The sequence below is a fragment of the Nomascus leucogenys genome, chromosome 12 (genome assembly GCF_006542625.1).
Source record: "Nomascus leucogenys isolate Asia chromosome 12, Asia_NLE_v1, whole genome shotgun sequence".
Taxonomy (NCBI): Eukaryota; Metazoa; Chordata; class Mammalia; order Primates; family Hylobatidae; genus Nomascus; species Nomascus leucogenys.
In genome coordinates, this window is record NC_044392.1 from 56,005,421 (window position 1) to 56,029,620 (window position 24,200).

At 37.8% G+C, this 24,200-nt stretch overlaps 2 protein-coding genes across 2 annotated transcripts in view; both read left to right on the top strand.

Moving 5' to 3' along the window:
- Positions 1-24,200, top strand: part of LOC115837636 (putative neuroblastoma breakpoint family member 7) — a 655,832-nt gene that overhangs the window by 521,552 nt on the left and 110,080 nt on the right.
- Positions 1-24,200, top strand: part of NOTCH2 (notch receptor 2) — a 164,005-nt gene that overhangs the window by 123,354 nt on the left and 16,451 nt on the right. Inside the window, exons 18-23 of the mRNA XM_030824712.1 lie at positions 6,394-6,622; positions 7,393-7,594; positions 14,667-14,820; positions 15,210-15,394; positions 17,074-17,206; positions 23,553-23,789. Coding sequence (XP_030680572.1) covers positions 6,394-6,622; positions 7,393-7,594; positions 14,667-14,820; positions 15,210-15,394; positions 17,074-17,206; positions 23,553-23,789 — 1,140 coding nt within the window. The remainder of the gene's footprint in view (positions 1-6,393; positions 6,623-7,392; positions 7,595-14,666; positions 14,821-15,209; positions 15,395-17,073; positions 17,207-23,552; positions 23,790-24,200) is intronic.

The window sequence follows — 24,200 nt, forward strand, 5'->3', positions numbered from 1 at the left end:
GTTTTTTAAAAAACAGATTTATTGAGGTATAATTAATGTACATTAAACTGCAAATATTTTCAGTGTACAATTTGGCACATTTTGACATATGGTAACTGAAACTATCACCCAAAATAATAAACATATTTATCACCCTAAAACTATCTTCATCCCATTGCAATTTAACCTTCTCTCTTTCTTGCCTGTGGAGTCACAGATTTACCTTCTGTCACTATAGATTATTAGTTGGCAGTTTTTATAATTTTATATAAATGCAGTCAGATAAGCATAAGTCAGGAGAGGTTCTGACTTGTTTTAATGAACATAGTATTTGAGACCCATCCATGTTGTTTATATCAATAGTACATTCTAGTTTATTGTTCTGCAGTATTCCATTGTATAGACATATTACAGTTCATTGGTTGATGGCCATTTGGGTGTTTTCCAATTTGGGGATATTACAGATGAAGTTGCTATGAATGAGTCTTTGTGTGGACATATGGTTTTAGTTCTCTTGAGTAAATACCTAGGAGTAGAATTGGTGAATCATGTTTGTAAGTTTATGTTTCACTTTTTAAGAAATCGCCAAAATGTTTTCCAAGGTGGTTGTACTATTTTCATTCTCACTAGAATTGTATGAAAGTTCTATTTGAACCATATGCTCACAAACTCTTGTTGATATCATTTAAATTTAGCTCTTCTAGTGGGTGTATAGCGGTATTTCATTGTGATTTTAATTCGTATTATTCTCTTTGCCAGTGATGTCAAGCATCGTTTCGTGTGCTTTGCCCATTTGCATATCTTCGTTGGTGAAATGTCTATTTAAATTTTTTGCCCATTTGAAATAATTGGGTTGTCTTCTTGAGTTGAAAGAGTTCTTTATATTCTTAGATAATAATTCTTTGACAGGTATTTGCTTCCCAACGATTTCCCTCCAATTTATAGCTTCTCTTTTGATTTTCTTTTGAAGAGGAAAATGTTAACATTGATGAAATTCAGTGTATGCATGTTTTTCCTTTATAGTTCATGCTTCATGTATCTTGTTTAACAAATCTTCACCTAATCCAAACTTGAGGTTTATCTACTGTGGTTTCTTCTAAAAGTTGTGTAATTTTAGCTCTTACATTTTGGCCTATGATCTCTTTTGAGTTAATTTTTACATATCGTGTGACTTAAAAGTCAAGTTTAATTTTGTTTCCTTACTGTACTAAACTAACTTCTTATTAGTTGGAGGTTCGTAGGTTAGCCTCAAGATAGTTTAGATTCTTAGGATTTTCTACAGATACAATCATGCTGTCTATAAATAACCTTTATGCCTTTTATTTCTTTTCAACCCTGTATACCTTTTATTTATTTTAGTATTATTGTACTAAGATCTTCAATAAATGCAGAATAGAAGTGGTGAGAGAAGCCTTACCTTGTTTTTGATCCTAGGGAAAAGTATGTAGTCTTTTACCATTAGGTGAGATGTTACCTATAGGTTTTCATAAAGGCCTTTTATCAAATTGAGAGACCTTGTACTTCTGGTTTGTTAAGAGGTCTTTTTGTATTTTTATGACGAATGAATGTTGATTTTTTGGTGTGCAATTGATTTGTCTACATCTGTTGACATGGTGATATTATTTTTTGGTCTTTTAATATAAGTAAATTGTCATCAAATTTATTTAACATTTTGCAAATGTTAAGCTAATCTTAAATTTATGGGCTATATTCCACTTGGTCATTATGTGTTATTCCTTTTATGTATTATTGGATTTGATTTGCCAAAATGTTGTTAAGGATTTCTATATCTGTGTTCATGAAGGATATTGTTCTCCAGGTTTCTTGGACTACCATTGTCTGGTTGTGATAGGAGGGCAATGCTGTCCTCATAGAACATATCAGGAAGTGTTTCTTTCTGTTTTCTGGGAGAGTTTGTGTAGAACTGGTGTGTTTTCTTACAAATATCTAGACATGGAACCTTCTTTCTGGGAAAGTTTTTAACTACAATTTTGGTTTTCCTAATACATATAATGCCATATGGGCTATCTGTTTTTAATTGAGCTTTGGTAATATCTGTCTTTCAAAGAATTACTCCAATTCATCTGTTTTGTCAAATTTGTTGACAATAACATCAATTTGTTTCGTAACATTTCCTTACTGTGCTTTAATAGTCTATAAGATCTGTGATGGTTTCCTTCTGTTGTTTCTACTATTGGTAATTTGTCTCTTCTTTCTTTGAAAGGGAAGAATGTCTGTTTTGCAGATTTTTTTCATACAGTGTTCTATAAATGTTATTAATTCAAATTGGATAGGGTAGTGTTATTCAGGTCTTTTATGTCCTCTATGACTTTCTGTCTACATATTATTCATAGAGTATAATAAGGAGGCTTTCTGTTTACTTCTTATTCAAGAGTATTGAAATCTTTACTATCATTGTATATTCATCTGTTTCTCTAGTAATTCTATTTGTTTTGGCTTAATGAATTTTGAAACTCTAGTCTTAAGTGCATAAACATTTAGGGTTCTTATGTCCTTTTGAGGAATTGACCCATTTATCATTTTGAAATGGCCTTTTTAAACTCTTGTCATATTTCTCTCTCTGAAGTCTACTTTGCCTGATATTGATACAGCTACTCTAGCTTTATTTTATTATTAGAGTGTGTTTTTAAAAATCCTTTTACTTCTGGCCTGTTTCTCTAAAATGGGTTTTTTGTAGAGAGCATGTATTGGGTCTTGTCTTTTTTTCTCCAGTGTGACAATATCTATCTTTTAATTCAGGTATTTAGATTGTTTAAATTTAATGTAGTTTTTATGTGGCTGGCTTCAAAATATGCCATCTTGCTGTTGCTTTATCTTTGTTCTTTCTGTTTATTGTTTCCATTTTCCTTTTTCTGACATCTTTTGAAATAATTGAGTATTTTTATGATTACATTTTTTCTACATAAATTTCAAAAATTTATCTATATTCACTACCATATTAGTTACATTTTTTTAGTAGTTATTGTAGGAATTACTGGTGTGCAGCTTTAACTTATTATAATGTACCTTCAATCGTACCACTTCGTATAGAGGAGAAGAGCTGTATACTCACATTTACATTCCTCCTGGCCTCTCTTCTACTGTTGTTATAAAATGTATATAGCATTAAACCCACCAAATATTTAATTAAAAGGTCAATTATTTTTTCAAGAAATTTGAAAAATAATTTAAAAGTCTTTAAGTTACCCACATATTTTCAAGTCTTGTTGGTCTTTATTCTTTTATGTAGATTTGTGTTTCCATCAGGTATCATTTTCCTTCTGTCTGAAAAAATTCCTTGAATATTTTGTGTAGTCTTTGTCTCCTGGTAATGAAGTCTTTCTGTTTTTGTATGTCAGAAAGGTTTCTATTTTGCTTTGGTTATCAAAGATGTTTTCACAGGGAAGAGAATTCTAAATTGACTTTCTCTTTCAGCACTTTAAAGCTATCCTATTATCTTCTACCTTGCATTATTTCTGAGGAGAAATCTGCTGTTATTCCACAGTTCTTTTATCTGTTCCTTTATACATAATTATCTCTCCTGTGGCTGCTTTTAAGATATCCTCTTTCCACTGATTTTTACCAACTTGATTATAATGCCCATTGGTGTGGTGTTCTTTTTTTTTTTTTTTTTTTTTTTTAGATGGAGTCTTGTTCTGTTGCACAGGCTGGAGTGCAGTGGCGTGAACTTGGCTCAGTGCAAGCTCTGCCTCCTGGGTTCGCCCCCTTCTTCTGCCTCAGCCTCCCGAGTAGCTGGGACTACAGGTGCCCGCCACCATGCCCAGCTAATTTTTTGTATTTTTAGTAGAGATGGGGTTTCACCGTGTTAGCCAGGGTGGTCTTGGTTTCCTGACCTTGTAATCTGCCCACCTGGACCTCCCAAAGTGCTGGGATTACAGGCGTGAGCCACCACGCCTAGCCTGGTGTAGTGTTCTTGTTCTTTATGTTTCTTCTGTTTGGAGTTTACTGATATTTTTGGTTATGGGTCCAAGTCTGGAAAATATTTAACCATTATTTGGTAAATATTTAACCATTATTTTTTTCAAAAGTTTTTGCTTCTCCCTTTTGTAATGTTCATTATGCATTTATTAGGCTGCAAGGTTGATTTATTTATTTTTCAGTGTTTTTTCCACCTAGTGTTTTATTTTGGATTATTTTACTATTTGAAGTTATCTTGTTATACTTTCAAGTTCACTAATTGTTTCCTCTATAGTTTCTTGTTTACTGTTAATCTCATTTAGTATATTTTTCCCTCAGGTATTATGTTTTTATATGTGGAAGTTTAATTCAAGTCTTTCTTTTAACATTACCTCCCTCTTTGTCATGTTCATGCTTTTATTTCCTTCTTGAATATATTGAGTATCGTTGTTTTCTAGTTGATAATAATTGACCATATTTTATTGTCCTTACCTACTTTTCTACCATATGAGAAATTCCTGAGTATGTTTCTGTTCATATTTTTTCTACTCATTTTGAGTTGTATTTCCTGCTTCTTTGCCTGCCTGGTAATTTTTTATTGGATGCTAGACATCCATTTTACATTGTTCCATGCTGAATTTTTAAAAAAATCTTTTTAAAAAAAAACATTTTTGAGCTTTGTTCAAATATTCAACTATTTGGACATAGTTCAGTCCTTCAGAGTCTTACTTCAAAGTTTGTTAATTGGTTCCAAAATAGTCTTTAGTTGAGGGCTAATATGGCTCACTACTACGACAGGGGTCCCTCAGGACTCTACTCACTGCCACGTGGTTTTTTTCATTCTTATTGAATAAACATGAGCTATTCTCAGCCCAGTGGAAACCCTAGGGATTATTCTGCCTACTTCTTTCTGGTGGTTCTTCCCCCAGCCTTAATAGTTTTATTACATGTATGTACTGACCAATCCTTAGTTACTTGTATAGTGATTTAACTTCAAATGAGATTATCACAATGCATTAATAATGACACCTTAGTTTACAGGATATATAACTTCGGATTATCATATGGAGGCCACCATGCTAGGTGCTGGCAGTGATAAGATAAATAAGTTTTAGTTTCTATTTTCGTGAAGCTCATAGTCTGTTAGGGAAGAAAGACATATAGACACAGTTCGAGACCAGCCTGGCCAACATGGTGAAACCTGGTCTGTACTAAAAATACAAAAATTAGCCAGGCATGGTGGCGGGCACCTGTAATTCCAGCTGCTCGGGAGGCTGATGCACGAGAATCTCTTGAACCCGGGAGGCGGAGGTTGCAGTGAGCCAAGATTGTGCCACTGCACTCCAGCCCGGGCAACAGAGTGAGACTTCGTCTAAAAAAAAAAAAAAAGACACATGGACAAATAATTTTAATGATGTATTACAAATAGTGAAAAAGTATCCAAGGCACAATTGATGGAGAACTTTAGGGAGTGAGATCAAGCTGTTTCTATTCCTTTCTCACATTAAGTAACATTTCATTCAAAATATTATTTTTAAATTTTTCTATATGAAGTGGGACCAACAATATTTACAATGAGTTTAAAATAATTCAGTAAATTATGGATGGTGAGTTTCCTGAAAGATGCTATGGAAATTATAGTAGCTCTGTACTGTGGTTAAGAAAAACTGAAACAATTTTTACAATTGCTTTAATAGAGACTGCAGATGAGTCTTATAAGGGAATTAGTTCAAGAGATGAATAAAGTATATAAAATGTTTCTCTAATAAAATAAAGGTCACATTACCCTTTAGTTTAGTATTTAGTTCTCATTTTACATGTATGACCTGTCTTTGCAATTATATTTTTAAGTTCCTTAAGAGCCATAGCTACAGCTTGTTTTTCTTGTTCTGATTTGTATGGCATATAATTGTAGAGTGCCATGGCGTGACTGTAGCTTAAAATTTGTTGGTTCCTTACTATGAGTATAAAGTGTTCCAAGATCAAGCTATGTGATATTTCAATTTTTATGTAAACTTTGTTTCGTAAGGCTACTGAAATCTAAAAGAGAGAGAGAGGAGACGGAAGTGAAAGGGAGAGAGAAGCTTAATTTATATAGTTAATACGCCTGGAAAAACATGAATATGTGTATTCTGTCCTCCCCCACACACTCCACAATCACATATACCTTTTGAAAATATTGATTGATATTCTGTGTATTGGGGCACATATTTGATTTCCAAATGTGTGAGGGACCAATGCAAGTTTTATGACTATTAATTTTACAAAACTGTTGGTGGTGACATAGATGAAGTTTATTCCAATTAACAAACAGGTTAAAAACTTCAAGCAAATATTATTGAATTCATTTTCATAAATGAAGGAGTTGGCAAAATTGAATGAAAAAGTCAGAATTATGCTGCCCTCAGCATGACTTAGTTCAGGTCATTCACTTTTATGAATCTAAGATTAAATTGATGCTACTCTTCAGAGCTCTAATTCTTTTGTATGGCTTAGATCCTTGCCAGAATGGAGGTTCCTGTGTGGATGGAGTGAATACTTTCTCCTGCCTCTGCCTTCCGGGTTTCACTGGGGATAAGTGCCAGACAGACATGAATGAGTGTCTGAGTGAACCCTGTAAGAATGGAGGGACCTGCTCTGACTACGTCAACAGTTACACTTGCAAGTGCCAGGCAGGATTTGATGGAGTCCATTGTGAGAACAACATCAATGAGTGCACTGAGAGGTGAGCAACCAGTCACTCGGGCATCAGCATCTTACGAGAGAAAAGGAGAAAGGGAAGGAAACTTCAGAGCACAGTGCTAGAATTGTGGAGCAGGGATGAGGTGTCCATATGGATCCCAGTCCACAGTCATCTCCTATTGCCCAGTTACTGGTTCCTGATAAACATATATAATAGAAAGTTAAAGGTCAGAGGTTGCAAAGTTTATAGGGATGGTTTATTATTTCTTGCTTAGGGAACAGAAAGAGCTATAATTTTGTTCTGTTCTTCCCTTGGCCTCTCATTCATTTCAAAAATCCAAAAATTCCAGTTTTTCTGCAGAGATTGGAATTGTTACTAGTCTTTAAGTAATTTCTGGGAGTTTTGTTTAATTTCTTTTTATAATATTATGAACGTGTTTGTTCTATTTGTCTTTTATAAATAATCTATAGTGAAGAGGGCTTTTCAAATAAATTAAATTGACTTAGAGATAAAATGAAATGTGATACATGGGAAAACTACAGAAGAACTGCGTAAAACCTGGAAAACTTCATTTTTCTCTAGGTATCTATAGTAAGCTCAGTCTTTTAAATACTTCTAAGCCTTTGATTATAGAAAGGAAGTGGGCACCTCAGAGCTTCTGGCACACAATCTAGCTTGTAAGAAAGTTTATGGGATATGGGTTGCTCAGAGGTATTTGCCTCTGTATGATCTTAGATTCCAGAAGTCTTACTTTGTAGTAGTAAGTCACAGGCACCAGATACATAGCTGATGTTGCTCTGTTTGCTTCTTAGCTCCTGTTTCAATGGTGGCACATGTGTTGATGGGATTAACTCCTTCTCTTGCTTGTGCCCTGTGGGTTTCACTGGATCCTTCTGCCTCCATGAGATCAATGAATGCAGCTCTCATCCATGCCTGAATGAGGGAACATGTGTTGATGGCCTAGGTACCTACCGCTGCAGCTGCCCCCTGGGCTACACTGGGAAAAACTGTCAGGTAATTGACTTCCTTCCCATTCACTCAGCTCCCCTAGAGCAGCTGAATATCGCACCTGTTCACTTTCTAGTCTGAATAAGTTCCTTCTAAAAGAGAAAATTGTGGATCTCAGGGATGTCCCTGAGATAATCTAGGTAACTTCTTAATAACTTGCAGATTCCAAAATGGTGCTGGCAATATGATACAGATTCACAGACATAAGATGTTGAAAAGAGGCTAACCAAGAACTGCAGAAAAATACCTGTGGGAAATAAACACAGATTTTTGTTTTTTGTTTTTTGTTTTTTTGTTTTTTACATTGGAAGCACAGAAAGAACTGAAGAAAATAGAGAATAATCAAAATAACCTTTTAAAGGTCAGATGCAACATCTAAGGGGGTAATAATGATAACTGTTATATCTTGCAATGTGGTAACATTCTCAAAACCAAACAATTTACATATCTTTTAAGTTCAAATATGTAAATACACACTTCCATTAAATTTTAGGATGGAAAGAGCCCTTATAGGCAACTAATCTAACCTTCGATTTCATGGAAGGCGAAACAGCCCCAGAGGGGCAAAGTAACTTTTCCAAAGTTGCATACCAAACAGCACTGTGTTTAATTTAATGTTATTCTGGGGAGGTGGAGCCAAGATGGCCGAATAGGAACAGCTCCGGTCTACAGCTCCCAGCGTGAGCGACACAGAAGACGGGTGATTTCTGCATTTCCATTTGAGAAACTCTACAAACCAGAAGAGAGTGGGGGCTGATATTCAACATTCTTAAAGAAAAGAATTTTCAACCCAGAATTTCATATCCAGCCAAACTAAGCTTCGTAAGTGAAGGAGAAATAAAATCCTTTACAGACAAGCAAATGCTGAGTGATTTTGTCACCACCAGGCCTGCCCTAAAAGAGCTCCTGAAGGAAGCACTAAACATGGAAAAGAACAACCGGTACCAGCCACTGCAAAAACATGCCAAATTGTAAAGACCATCGAGGCTAGGAAGAAACTGCATCAACTAACAAGCAAATAACCAACTGACATCATAATGACAGGATCAAATTCACACATAACAATATTAACTTTAAATGTAAATGGGCTAAATGCTCCAATTAAAAGACACAGACTGGCAAACTGGATAAGGAGTCAAGACCCATCAGTGTGCTGTATTCAGGAAACTCATCTCACATGCAGAGACACACATAGACTCAAAATAAAGGGATGGAGGAAGATCTATCAAGCAAATGGAAAACAAAAAAAGGCAGGGGTTGCAATCCTAGTCTGATAAAATAGACTTTAAACCAACAAAGATCAAAAGAGACAAAGAAGGCCATTACATAATGGTAAAAGGATCAATTCAACAAGAAGAGCTAACTATCCTAAATATACATGCACCCAACACAGGAGCACCCAGATTCATAAAGCAAGTCCTGAGTGACCTAAAAAGGGACTTAAACTCCCACACAATAATAATGGGAGATTTTAACACCCCACTGTCAACATTAGACAGATCAACGAGACAGAAAGTTAACAAGGATATCCAGGAATTGAACTCAGCTCTGCACAAAGTGGACCTAATAGACATCTACAGAACTCTCCACCCTAAATCAACAGAATATACATTTTTTTCAGCACCACACCACACCTATTCCAAAATTGACCACATAGTTGGAAGTAAAGCTCTCCTCAGCAAATGTAAAAGAACAGAAATTATAACAAACTGTCTCTCAGACCACAGTGCAATCAAACTACAACTCAGGATTAAGAAACTCACTCAAAACCGCTCAACTGCATGGAAACTGAACAACATGCTCCTGAATGACTACTGGGTACATAATGAAATGAAGGCAGAAATAAAGATGTTCTTTGAAACCAACGAGAACAAAGACACAACATACCAGAATCTCTGGGACACATTCAAAGCAGTGTGTAGAGGGAGATTTATAGCCCTAAATGCTCACAAGAGAAAGCAGGAAAGGTCCAGAATTGACACCCTAACATCACAATTAAAAGAACTAGAAAAGCAAGAGCAAACACATTCAAAAGCTAGCAGAAGGCTAGAAATAACTAAAATCCGAGCAGAAGTGAAGGAAATAGAGACACCAAAAGCCCTTCAAAAAATTAATGAATCCAGGAGCTGGTTTTTTGAAAGATCAACAAAATTGATAGACTGCTAGCAAGACTAATAAAGAAGAAAAGAGAGAAGAATCAAATAGATGCAATAAAAAATGAAAAAGGAGATATCACCACTGATCCCACAGAAATACAATCTACCATCAGAGAATACTACAAACACCTCTACGCAAATAAACTAGAAAATCCAGAAGAAATGGATAAATTTCTCGACAAATACACCCTCTCAAGACTAAACCAGGAAGAAGTTGAATCTCTGAATAGACCAATAACAGGCTCTGAAATTGTGGCAATAATCAATAGCTTACCAACCAAAAAGAGTCCAGGACCTGATGGATTCACAGCTGAATTCTACCAGAGATACAAGGAGGAACTGGTACCATTCCTTCTGAAACTATTCCAATTGATAGAAAAAGAGGGAATCCTCCCTAACACATTTTATGAAGCCAGCATCGTCCTGATACCAAAGCCTGGCAGAGACACAACCAAAAAAGAGAATTCAGACCCATATCCTTGATGAACATTGATGCAAAAATCCTTAATAAAATCTGGCAAACCGAATCCAGCAGCCCATCAAAAAGCTTATACACCATGATTAAGTGGGCTTCATCCCTGGGATGCAAGGCTGGTTCAATGTACGCAAATCAATAAATGTAATCCAGCATATAAACAGAACCAAAGACAAAAACCACATGATTATCTCAACAGATGCAGAAAAGGCCTTTGACAAAATTCAACAACCCTTCATGCTAAAAACTCTCAATAAATTAGGTATTGATGGGACGTATCTCAAAATAATAAGAGCTATCTATGACAAACCCACAGCCAATATCATACTGAATGGGCAAAAACTGGAAGCATTCCCTTTGAAAACTGGCACAAGACAGGGATGCCCTCTCTCACCACTCCTATTCAGCATAGTGCTGGAAGTTCTGGCCAGGGCAATCAGGCAGGAGAAGGAAATAAAGGGTATTCAATTAGGAAAAGAGGAAGTCAACTTGTCCCTGTTTGCAGATGACATGATTGTATATCTAGAAAACCCCACTGTCTCAGCCCAAAATCTCCTTAAGCTGATTAGCAACTTCAGCAAAGTCTCAGGATACAAAATCAATGTACAAAAATCAGAAGCATTCTTGTACACCAATCACAGACAAACAGAGAGCCAAATCATGAGTGAACTCCCATTCATAATTGCTTCAAAGAGAATAAAATACCTGGGAATCCAACTTACAAGGGATGTGAAGGACCTCTTCAAGGAGAACTGCAAACCACTGCTCAATGAAATAAAAGAGGATACAAACAAATGGAAGAACATTCCATGCTCATGGGTTGGAAGAATCAATATCGTGAAAATGACCATACTTCCCAAGGTAATTTATAGATTCAATGCCATCCCCATCTAGCTACCAATGACTTTCTTCACACAATTGGAAAAAACTACTTTAAAGTTCATATGGAACCAAAAAAGAGCCCGCATCGCCAAGTCAGTCCTAAGCCAAAAGAACAAAGCTGGAGGCATCACGCTACCTGACTTCAAACTATACTACAAGGCTACAGTAACCAAAACAGCATGGTACTGGTACCACAACAGAGACATAGATCAATGGAACAGAACAGAGCCCTCAGAAATAATGCCGCATATCTACAACTATCTGATCTTTGACAAACCTGACAAAAACAAGCAATGGGGAAAGGATTCCCTATTTAATAAATGGTGCTGGGAAAACTGGCTAGCCATATGTAGAAAGCTGAAACTGGATCCCTTCCTTACACCTTATACAAAAATTAATTCAAGATGGATTAAAGACTTACATGTTAGACCTAAAACCATAAAAACCCTAGAAGAAAACCTAGGCAATACCATTCAAGACATAGGCATGGACAAGGACTTCATGTCTAAAACACCAAAAGCAATGGCAACAAAAGCCAAAATTGACAAATGGAATCTAATTAAACTAAAGAGCTTCTGCACAGCAAAAGAAACTACCATCAGAGTGAACAGGCAACCTACAAAATGGGAGAAAATTTTTGCAACCTACTCATCTGACAAAGGGCTAATATCCAGAATCTACAATGAACTCAAACAAATTTACAAGAAAAAACAAACAACCCCATCAAAAAGTGGGCGAAGGACATGAACAGACACTCCTCAAAAGAAGACATTTATGCAGCCAACAGACACAGGCAAAAATGCTCATCATCACTGGCCATCAGAGAAATGCAAATCAAAACCACAGTGAGATACCATCTCACACCAGTTAGAATGGCCATGATTAAAAAGTCAGGAAACAACAGGTGCTGGAGAGGATGTGGAGAAATAGGAACACTTTTACACTGTTGGTGGGACTGTAAACTAGTTCAACCATTGTGGAAGTCAATGTGGCGATTCCTCAGGGATCTAGAACTAGAAATACCATTTGACCCAGCCATCCCATTACTGGGTATATACCCAAAGGATTATAAATCATGCTGCTGTAAAGACACATGCACACGTATGTTTATTGCGGCACTATTCACAATAGCAAAGACTTGGAACCAACCCATATGTCCAACAATGATAGACTGGATTAAGAAAATGTGGCACATATACACCATGGAATACTATGCAGCCTTAAAAAATGATGAGTTCATGTCCTTTGTAGGGACATGGATGAAACTGGAAACCATCATTCTCAGTAAACTATCGCAAGGACAAAAAACCAAACACCACATGTTCTCACTCATAGGTGGGAATTGAACAATGAGAACACATGGACACAGGAAGGGGAACATCACACTCTGGGGACTGTTGTGGGGTGGGGGGAGGTGGGAGGGACAGCATTAGGGGATATACCTAATGCTAAATGATGAGTTAATGGGTGCGTGTAGCAAACCAACATGGCACACGGATACATATGTAACAAACCTACACATTGTGCACATGTACCCTAAAACCTAAAGTATAATTATAAAAAAAAATAAATTAGGCATAATGAGAGATTGACAATGATAATAATAAAATATAACAATTATAACAATAAAAAAATTTAATGTTATTCTACCTCTTTAATAGTGATAGAATAATAACTCCAAAGAACATAGGAATAAATGGCCAAACTTAACTTGACTTACAGGGTGCACTTAAGTAAGGCTTAGGCTCTATTAGACATGCGAGCACCCACCTCCACAAAATTAAGCAGCTTATTGCTGATTCCTTGGATCACGAGAGTATTTTTGGTTGGGCTCCTATTTGTTCTCACAGCGTAGATTGGATGTGCTGGTGAAGCACTCCTCCCTTCCTCCAGCAAACTGTCTATGTTGTGAATTTGGCCTTCCCCTCCTCAAGGGGCCAAGCCACTCCGTGTGTGAATTAAGATGAAAGGTGCCAGTCCTTGTGCACTCTTTCCCTCAGATTTTTCATAAGTCTGATTGCCTTCCTTAGAAATAAGCTCTTAAACAGTTTTAGGCTTATTAATAGGCATTAAGTCCTTTTACCCATATTCACCAAAGATAGATTTGGTCAAGACCCATGTGGATTTCTCACACAGGATTAGCGCAGAAAGTATGAACCTGTCTGACAGCTTTAACTCTTTCTTTCTAGCATTACAGGGTGGCCATACATGTAGGCAAATCATGTCTAGAGCATTGGGAATAGCTTAACCTGTTGGGTTTCCCTGAATTTTTAAACTTTTTTGGCAAGAACTTTTTAAATAGAAGACCTAAGAGGAATTAGAATACAGCAGGCCCTCAAATAACTTTGTTTCCTTCAGTGTCATTTTGTTATAACATTGAGTGGGGGAAAAATCTGTTTTTGGCCAGAGCTGCTGATCTATGTGGGGTTTGCATGTTCTCCCCATGTCTGTGTGGGTTTTCTCCAGGGTCTCCAGTTTCTTCCCGCAACTCAAAGTCATGTATGTTGTGTGAAGTGGACATGTCTGCATTGTCCCAGAATAGGCTCTGGCCACTTATGAACCTGAACTAGAGTAAGTGGGTTAGAGAATAAATGAATGGGGCCGGGCACGGTGGCTCACGCCTGTAATCCCAGCACTTTGGGAGGCCGAGGCAGGTGGATCATGAGGTCAGGAGATCGAGAACATCCTGGCTAACATGGTGAAACCCCGCCTCTACTAAAAATACAAAAAATTAGCCAGGTGTAGTGGCAGGTGCCTGTAGTCCCAGATACTCGGGAGGCTGAGGCAGGAGAATGGCGTGAACCCGGGAGGCAGAGCTTGCAGTGAGCGGAGATTGCGCCACTGCACTCCAGCCTGGGCAGCAGAGTGAGACTCTGTCTCAAAAAAAAAAAAGGAATGAATATACCAATTATGATAAAATGAAAACTCATAAAGCCTATGATAATCATATGAGTGCACAACAATAAACAATGTGGTACAAAACCATCCAACAAGCCGGCCATATTGGTTAGTGTTGCTTTCTGAACTGTGTGGTGGTAAGAGGTGCTGACAGTTTTGCTTTGCAAACATTTATTCCTTGACTTGACCTGCCACCACTAGGACTACTATTACTCATGGATTCACCAAAAATTGGATAAATAATTATCTTACTTGTTTTTATTAATATTTCTTAAATGAATGTATAGCTTGTTTATTTTAATATTAGAAGTGGGTGTTAATTTGAAGTTTAGTGATTTTTTTTTAACCAGAATTAAGTATAGGAACTTAACTCTTTTTTATATCAATTAGACTGTGGTAAAATTGGTTTCGTTATATGTCGTTGTCCTTAAAGTCACAGTTTCCAAGAACCTAACGATGACATTAAGTGAAGACTTAACGGTACGTAAAAATGGTTAGATGTACCTCGGAACACTGGATCTAGTTTAAGGGCTCTTTTACTAGATGAAGGCTTTTTTTCTTTTTAATCAGTGTGCTTTGCTTTGATTTCTTGTAACACAATATAACTTCTTTTCTTCATTTCTAGTATTTGAATTTTGATGTATGTACACCCCTGCCTCTGTTTCAGACCCTGGTGAACCTCTGCAGTCGGTCTCCATGTAAAAACAAAGGTACTTGCGTTCAGAAAAAAGCAGAGTCCCAGTGCCTATGTCCATCTGGATGGGCTGGTGCCTATTGTGACGTGCCCAATGTCTCTTGTGACATAGCAGCCTCCAGCAGAGGTAAGCTTTGCTCCCTTGGGCTCAGGTCATTCACTGCAGTATTGACTGACCAGTGGCATTTAGAGCAGATATCATTTTTTGTGGGATAAGACGGAAGGGCAGATAGTAGTGGGTGGGCAGGGCTCTGGGGAAAGGGCTCAAGACAGAAGGTGTAAGGGTAGCGGAATAGGTTCAGAGATTCCGAGAAGAATGTATTTGAAATGAAACTAAGGTATATTCCACTTTCAGGATTTATTTTTAATATTCATCTGGTACTGAGGGTTGTGAAGAACTGGCTAAGAATAAGATTTGATGTGTCAGCCAGTTTAGATGTACTTGCTCATTGGTTGATTTGAACCCCATGTATCACATGTTCTTCTATGACATTTCTTCCTCACTGGGTTTCCCAGGTGTGCTTGTTGAACACTTGTGCCAGCACTCAGGTGTCTGCATCAATGCTGGCAACACGCATTACTGTCAGTGCCCCCTGGGCTATACTGGGAGCTACTGCGAGGAGCAACTCGATGAGTGTGCGTCCAACCCCTGCCAGCATGGGGCAACATGCAGTGACTTCATTGGTGGATACAGATGCGAGGTGAGGACACTGAGCAAGCAGAGGTCATGGACCTCCCAGGAGATTGTACAACTGTTTTGAGCACTGATATATTGAATTTAGCTGCTTGTATCTTATATTTATAGTTTATAGATTTTTACCAATCCCCGTCATAGTGTTTACCACTGTTTCTTTCAGCCTCTCTATGCAATAAGTTAACATGTCCCTAGTATGATATCTTTATAGACGTCTGGAACCATCCCAGCTCTTTAGGCTTGCTTTTAGGATTCAAAGCCAAGAGTCACTACCAGAGTGCATTTTACAGGCCCACCCGACATAGCAGTCCACACTTCCCTGAATAGCAGCTGAGATAGGAAAAACTGCTTTGTGGAGTGTCCCTTTGGCCCCTGTCACCTTTGTATTTAGTCATTAATCAGTCAACTAGCAACTTTCTCTCAAAAAAGATGTTGCTCATCCTGTTCCCCATAGCATCATGCTAAATGTTACATGTATATATTTGAGGAAGTATGTGTCTTCACGGTACATGTTACTATTTTAATGTCTGGGCTGATAATGGTTAGAGCAAGCAAGATATTAGCAAAATGCCTGAGACATTAATTTGATACCAATTCAAACCATCAAGCAACACTGAAAAAAGCTTTGCTTCTCTATTGTTATATAAATGAGTCAATGATAGCTTCTGTATTTTGGCCCCTAAATTGTTTATTTCATCACAGCAGGCTGGGACTCATTAGCTCAAAAGCCTGCCAGTGCCAAACCCAAATTTTGACACATCTAGTTGTTTTAAACATAGCCCTCAAATAAGCAGATTTTTAGCTATTTAGAGCTTGCCTGCTTTGCATAGCCTGTAAAACTGCAGCCAGAATCTGCTAGCCATAGTATAAGTAGGACAAGATAAACCCTGGGGCCGTACAGACCCCAGACTGATGCTGGCCTTTAGAGCTCTCTGACCCAGAGATTCCTGCCACTGGCTGCTGAGTGACATCACCTAGACTCCCTCTCTGATCCTTCTTTCCCAGAGTTTACTTGCTGTCTTCCCCTTACTCACCTACCCCCCTGGAAGGTCTCATGCTATTTGGGACTTCTCCCACGTGCAAACCTGTCAAAGTGTCCAAATAAAGCCACCTCACAGCCATGTATTTTTTCTTGGTCAGCCCTGAAATCCTTCCAACCCCTACAGCCACCACAGCCAGCCAGCCAGCCCCACCTCCCTCTACCCGTAAGCCTATCTCAACCAGTTTCTCACACATACATGCAGTTTCCTAAACCTGGAGATCAATAATTGCATGTCTGTACTACCATCCACATATGCCTTTTGACTGAGTCATAGGGTCCTCATCACATACAGAGGAATGTGTATTTTAAAGATGAGGAAACCTGTACCCAGGATGTACCCAGGAGGAACAAAAGGTTTGCACACAAGTCAAATCTGAAATATCCTTCATTGTATTCAGTCCTTGCCTTCCCTTTAAAGTGCCTTTTTCAACTGGAAGAGGAATAGGTAAATGCCAGTAAGCTGCAGATTTTCTGTCCCTGCATAGAATGATTAGCAGAGAGTGTGATGGTTCCAGAGAAGACATACAAAAGCTAAGTGGGGAGGTGGGAGACAGTCACAGAAATGTTCCAGATCTCACTGGCTCTCATGGTCTGTTTCCAGTAATGGTCCAATATTTCTTGTCCTTTTTGTTTCCTCATGGCAGTGTATCCCAGGCTATCAGGGTGTCAACTGTGAGTATGAAGTGGATGAGTGCCAGAATCAGCCCTGCCAGAATGGAGGCACCTGTATTGACCTTGTGAACCATTTCAAGTGCTCCTGCCCACCAGGCACTCGGGGTATGAAACCATCCTTATCCATTTTTCATCCAGGGCATTGTTGAAGTTACAAGTCCATTCTTAGTGTTCAGGGGATTTTATAAAATTAAAGATAGTACGACTAGCTTCATTCCAAGCATTTAGTTCTGCATCCTAGTAATTCAAGCCATTTTATTCTCCCATCTCTTGCTAGCTCTGATGTTGTGATTTATGTTCTCAGTTTTATCTGGTTGTTTGGCATCTTGATATTCCATGAAATACAGAATATGGAAGTGATACAACATTAGCATCACAAAAAAAATTAGCCTGGTCAGTAAGATTTCTTGTTGCTTCACAGAAAAGCAACTAATGGCCTCTAAAATAAACAATTTACATTTACCTGCTTTTGTATTTTTTTAATTAGCCAAGTCTTACCTCTATAAGGTGGGAGAATGAATGAAATGAAAATATCTGCCTATTTTCATAACTTCAGGGGAGGATACTGATGGTGTAAGGTTCTACCTTAGGATGCAGTAAGGCCTGATGAGAGATGCAACCCTGGACTGTTGAGTGATGGGGCCATCATTCTTCTGTGGGCATTGCCACTGCTTTTGAACTGAGTGGTATGGCCATCATTCTGCTGTGGACATTGACACTGCTTTTGAACCATCCCTTGGAAAGAGCTTTGAGTATTGTTTATTAGAAGGGATGTAGTTATGATGGGGCCTACTCTGAGAAGGCCGTGAAACAAATGCAAAAGGCTATCCACACTGGTGAGAAATTCATTCTTGTTAGTGTCAGAGAATAGAATGCCAGAGAAGTATTTGTATTGCCTTAGAGCTTTGTGTCAGTAAAGTTGGATAATTTAGTCAATGCCTTCCCAGATCAGAGTTTGACTAAATTAAAATAGGAGAGTACCCTACTAATAAGCTGATTATTAAGGAATGAGGTTAATGGGAAGAAGAAAACTAAGGAGAAACAGTCTTTAAGTATTTGAAGAATTGTCCTGCGAAAAGGAGAATTGTTCTTTATTCTAGAAATCAACGGTTGAGTAGAAATTAATTCCAATTCATTCTTAGTTTGTTCCTTTGAGAAACTGTATTGGTTAGGACAAGCTACGATTCTGATGATAGCTGTTATCATAGTTCATTTATGTTGCTATAAGAGAATACCTGAGACTAAGTAATTTATTTTTTGAAAGAGGTATATTTGGCTCACAGTTCCATAGGCTGTACAGGAAGCATGGTGCCAGCATCTGCCTCTGGTGTGAGCGTCAGGCTGTTTCCACTCATGGTGAAAAGTGAAGAAGATCCAGGGACCCAAACACCTCCCATTAGGCCCCACCTCTAACACTGGAGATCACATTTTAACATGTGGTTTGGTGCAGTCAAACTTCAAGCTATAGCAGCTAATTAAACCTCAAATCTCAGAGCTTAATATAACACTGATTTTGTCACTCAAATAAAGTCGAGTATGTGTTGGGCTACCTTTCTCTGTGTTTTAGGTAGGTTTGAAACACCTGGCCTCCAAGGCCTCCACAGTACAGGGAAGAGGGACAGATTTGAAGGGTCATACAGCAGCTTTCACTAGCTCAGTCTGGAAGCAACACACATCACTGTCCCTCGCAGTATATTGACCAGAATTATTAAATTGTCTCTGTGACTTCAAGGGAGGCTGGGAAATATAGGAGAGTACATGAGTATTCATCAAACTCTAAAATCACTACTATACCATGAACTTTTAATTAATAAGACATGTCCAGTCCTAGAATGGATCATTTCAGAAGGAAACAAAATTTTTGTCTCTTCTAACCATATGGTAGCGATGGCTTAGAATACTAGTTTCGATATTAACATTGACAGTCTTTTTCTTTCAGCACTTTGAATATATCATCCCACTGCTTTCTGATATCCATGGTTTTTAATGAGAAATACGCTGTTAATCTTATTGAGGTTCCCTTATATGTGATACATTGTTTCTCTCTTGATGCCTTCAAGATTCTTTATCTTTTGATAGTTTGATTATGATGTGTGTAGGTATGAATTTCTTTAAGTTTATCCTACTTACAGTTCCTTGGATTATTTTACTATATGTGCTTGTTTAGGTATGTGGAACAATATTTTTTTTATCCTGACTTAACTTCTCTGGCCATTGGCAAACATTCCAGGAAACTCTAAAGTCCCGTAACCCCATTGTGAGAGTCATCACAATGTGTGTTTTGGTCACCATACTTCTAAGCCTTAGATCTTTGCCTGCATGTCCCACCAGTTTCCCACGTCAAGGGCTAACTGTAACAGTTCTGCCTCTTCCTACTACTTTGCTTCAGGCTGAGGTTGAGTTCTCTCTCAGTTGATCTGTTTATTTCTGGTGGTTCCATTCTGATGGGGAAATATGCATTAATGCTCATTTTACTAGCAATCCCTAAATATCAAATATTCTTTGAGACAGGGAGCATATACTAGATTTTGTTTGTTTTTACTTTTTTGTTTTCAATTTACTCTGTGTATAAGGTGAGATATGCATATATGCATATAGACCAAAAATGTATTCACACGTAGAAAAGTATACAGTGAAAATACTTCTCATTCCCATCTATCTTCTGGTGGGCAAATTTTCCCTTTCCCACAAACATGTAATCACCACCTTTAGTTGTTTGTGTTTCTTTCTAGAATTGTTCAAAAACTGTATCCTTCAGAATTTCTTTCTGTAGAGAGAAGCCAAATGCAAAGATATTTTGTTTCCTTTACTTGTTACTCTGAAGATAGAACATTAGACACATTTTTTGCACTTGATTTTTTTTACTTAATTGGAGATATTTTCATATCAAAATGTAGAACTTCCTCTCTCTCTTTCTGAGAGAGAAATATATATATATTTTGTTTGTTTGTTTGTTTTGAGACGGAGTTTTGCTCTTGTTGCCCAGGCTGGAGTGCAATGGTATGATCTCAGCTCACCGCAACCTCTGCCTGCTGCGTTTGAGCGATTTTCCTGCCTCAGCGCCCTGAGTAGCTGGGATTACAGGCATGTGCCACCATGCCTGGCTGATTTTGTGTTTTTAGTAGAGACAGGGTTTCTCCACGTTGGTCAGGCTCGTCTCGAACTCCTGGCCTCAAGTGATCCACCTGCCTCAGCCTCAGCCTCCCAAAGTGCTGGGATGACAGGCGTGAGCCACCACACCCGGCCTGAACTTCCTCAATATTTTTTATAGCTACAGAATTCCCTTTTATAGGCATACCATATTTTACTTAACCAGTGCCATCATGATAGATATTTCAGTTATCTTGCAGACATATAAGTATATTGGTGAAATAAATTTTCAGAAATAGAATTGCTGGATTAGATAATATGTGCATTTATAATTTTAATCAGTAATTGCAGTGTATCAGCATATTGGCTTTTTCTTAAGGTGGAGAATATATTTTCATTTAAGAATCATTTTCTTTTGCTTTTCTTGCAGTTTCTTTGTTTTTTTATATATATATATATGTCTTTTTTCCCTCATTAAGTTGTTGATGTAATGTTTTGTGGAAATTGGCTGTCTATGATATAAAAAAACAAATACTTTCCCAGTATATTTTTTTTATCTTTTTTCTTTATAGTGATTTTTAGTGCACACTTTTACTTTTTAATCAAGTTGAATTTATCATTTTTAAAATGGCTTCTGGATTTTGAGTTGTAGTTAGCAACATCTTATACACTTGAAGATTGTAAAGAAATTCTCCCATATTTTCTTCAAGTACTTTTTCCATATGGCTACTCATTTGTTAATACACAATTTATTGAATATTTTGTTTTTTATATAATGATTTGAGATGGCACCTTTGCCAGATTCTAAATTCCCATGTGTATTTTTGGTGTTCTTCTGGATTTTCTTTATTTTCTCTGTTATTTTTTTAATTCACCAATAACATTCTATTTCAATTATTAAGGATCTTCTTCTTCATAGTTTTCCTGGTTATTTTTTTTCACATAATTTTATAATCAGCTTGTCTGTTAATAAATTCCTGTTGGTAATTTTTAGTGGGGTCTCATTAAATTTATGAATTAGTATAGAGAAAACTGATAACTTTATGATGAGGAGTCTTGCTAATCAAATCCTGGTATGTCTTTCCATTTATTCAAGTCTCTTTTGTGTCTGTTAGGACAGTATTAAAGTTGTCTTCATATAGGTGTAACACATTTCTTGTTAATATTGTTCCTAGATATTTTATCTTTGGTAATTTGGTAATTGCTATTGAAAATTGGGCCTTACTTTACATTTTTAAAAAAATAATCTTGCTTTTGTTAGTGTATGCTACAATGCAAGTGGCAGGAATACAGAACTGTTTTCTTTTGTACCTTTTGTTTTTGTTTTTGTTTTTGAGACAGAGTCTCGCTCTGTTGCCCAGGCTGGAGTGTAGTAGCGTAGTCTCGGCTCACTGCAAGCTCCGCCTCCCAGGTTTACGCCATTCTCCTGCCTCAGCCTCCTGAGTAGCTGGGACTACAAGCACCCGCCACCAAGCCTGGCTAATTTTTTTTTTTTGTATTTTTTAGTGGTGACGGGGTTTCACTGTGTTAGCCAGGATGGTCTCAATCTCCTGACCTCATGATCCACCTGCCTCGGCCTCCCAAAGTGCTGGGATTACAGGTGTGGACCACCGCACCCGGCCTGTACCTTTTTTTATTATGATTATTATTATTTTTTGAGACAGAGTCTCGCTCTGTTGCCCAGGCTGGAGTGCAGTGGCATGACCTCGGCCCACTGCAAGCTTCATCTCCCGGTTTCAAGTGATTCTCCTGCCTCAGCCTCCCAAGTAGCTGAGATTACAGGCACATGCCACCACACCCAGCTAATTTTTGTATATTTAGTAGAGATGGGTTTCACTATGTTGGGCAGATTGGTCTTGAACTCCTGACCTCAAGTGATCTGCCTGTCTTAGCCTCCCAAAGTGCTGGGATTGCAGGTGTGAGCCACTGTGCAGAAATAAACAGATCTATCAACTGAGAGAGAACTCAACCTCAGCCTGAAGCAAAGTGGTAGGAAGGGGCAGAACTGTTACAGTTAGCCCTTGACCTGGGAAACTGGTGGGACATGCAGGCAAAGATCTAAGGCTTAGAAATATGGACTGTACCGTTTTGAATTAATCATAGAATAATTTCTAAAATAGTCATTGATTTCTTTTGTTTCTTTGTAAGACACTGTATGCAGATATTCATACTAGATGGCTCATTTACATCTATAGTACAATAAATTAGTCCTATTTTAAATGGAATAACTTTTGAACTCTCAGCAGGAAATTTATCCTCTATTTTTGTTAAATAAAAAGCATCGGTGCACTTATACACTATTACAGAAAAAAGCCAGTGATTATAAAACTTAAAAATGTATTTCATTCAAAATTCAGTTCCAATTGTTACCGATATTTTTACATAACCTATGTATAGTCATGGGTCACTTAACAGTGGGGATATTTTCTGAGAAATATGCCCTTAGGCAATTTCATTGTTGTACAATCATCATGGAGTGTAATTACACAAACAGAGAGATTATGGCTTACTACACACCTAGGCTCCAAACCTGCACCTTGTTTTACTGAACTGAATATTGTAGGCAATTATAACACAATGGTAAGTATTTATGTGTCTGAACATATTTAAGAAGAGGTACAGTAGAAGATTTAAAAGGTACAGTAAAAATACAATATAAAAGATAAAAAATAGTACACCTGTATAGGGCATTTACCATGAAAGGAGCTTGCAAGACTGGAACTTGCTCTGGGTGAGTCAGTGAATGGTAAGTGAATGTGAAGGCCTAGGACATTACTGTACACTACTGTAGACTTCGTAAATACTGTACACCTAAGCTACACTGAATTTATTTAAAAAGTAATTGTGCTATGTCATTACAAGGCTATGATGTTACTAGGCAACAGGAATTTATCAGCTTCAGCTTCATTATGGGACCACTGTTGTATATGCTGCCTGCATTGACTAAAATGTCATTATGCGGTTGCATAACTGTATTTATTGTTATGTTCTATTTTGGACTGTTTTTATATTTTGGATTATACTTTGGAAAAATTACTGAGCCTCTCTTGAGCTCCAGTTTCCTTGTCTTTGAGATGGGACAAATAATAGGACCTACACCATAGGGTGCTACTTCACTGGATTGTGTGGGAGAGTACATGTGGAGCCCTAGTATGTTTTTTCCTTTACTTGTAACTCACCAGAAGGATGACAGCTGTCATGAATAAAGAGTGTGCTTTGCCCTGCCCAACTACAAGGTCCCACTACCAGTTGAGGAGTATACTCTGATTCATTGTGAAAATGCCAACAAGGGTGGTTATCCCTTGCTGGAAAGCAGGTTAAAAGGGTTTTCATAATTCTGTACCTCTTCTCTTTCCTCCAGGCCTACTCTGTGAAGAGAACATTGATGACTGTGCCCGCGGTCCCCATTGCCTTAATGGTGGTCAGTGCGTGGATAGGATTGGAGGCTACAGTTGTCACTGCTTGCCTGGCTTTGCTGGGGAGCGCTGTGAGGGAGACATCAACGAGTGCCTCTCCAACCCCTGCAACTCTGAGGGCAGCCTGGACTGTATACAGCTCACCAATGACTACCTGTGTGTTTGCCGTAGTGCCTTTACTGGTGAGAAGCTCTCTAGCCTCCTGGCCACTCTGCCTTGGAGGATGGTTTTAGTGAACAAATTGGGCCCCGTGACTTGTCCCAGACCCAAGTGAAGCTTTTCTTACATAAGAAAAACAACAGCAGCTTAATTTTTAAAAGCCGGTTTTTTCTTAGTCTGTACTCTATGGATGTTATAATTGGTGTCTACCTTTAATTTTTCCTGAGAGATTCTTTTGTTGTGCATTGATTGTATCATGCTATGGCAGGAATATTTTTTACAATGTATATTGAAAGTAGTTGAACAAAATAACATTTTTTAATAGTGGCAAAATATCCAAAACCTAAAATTTACTATCTGAATCATTTTAAAGTGTACAGTTCAGTGGCATTGTTTAGTACATTGACATTGCTGTTCTACCATCACCCCCATTC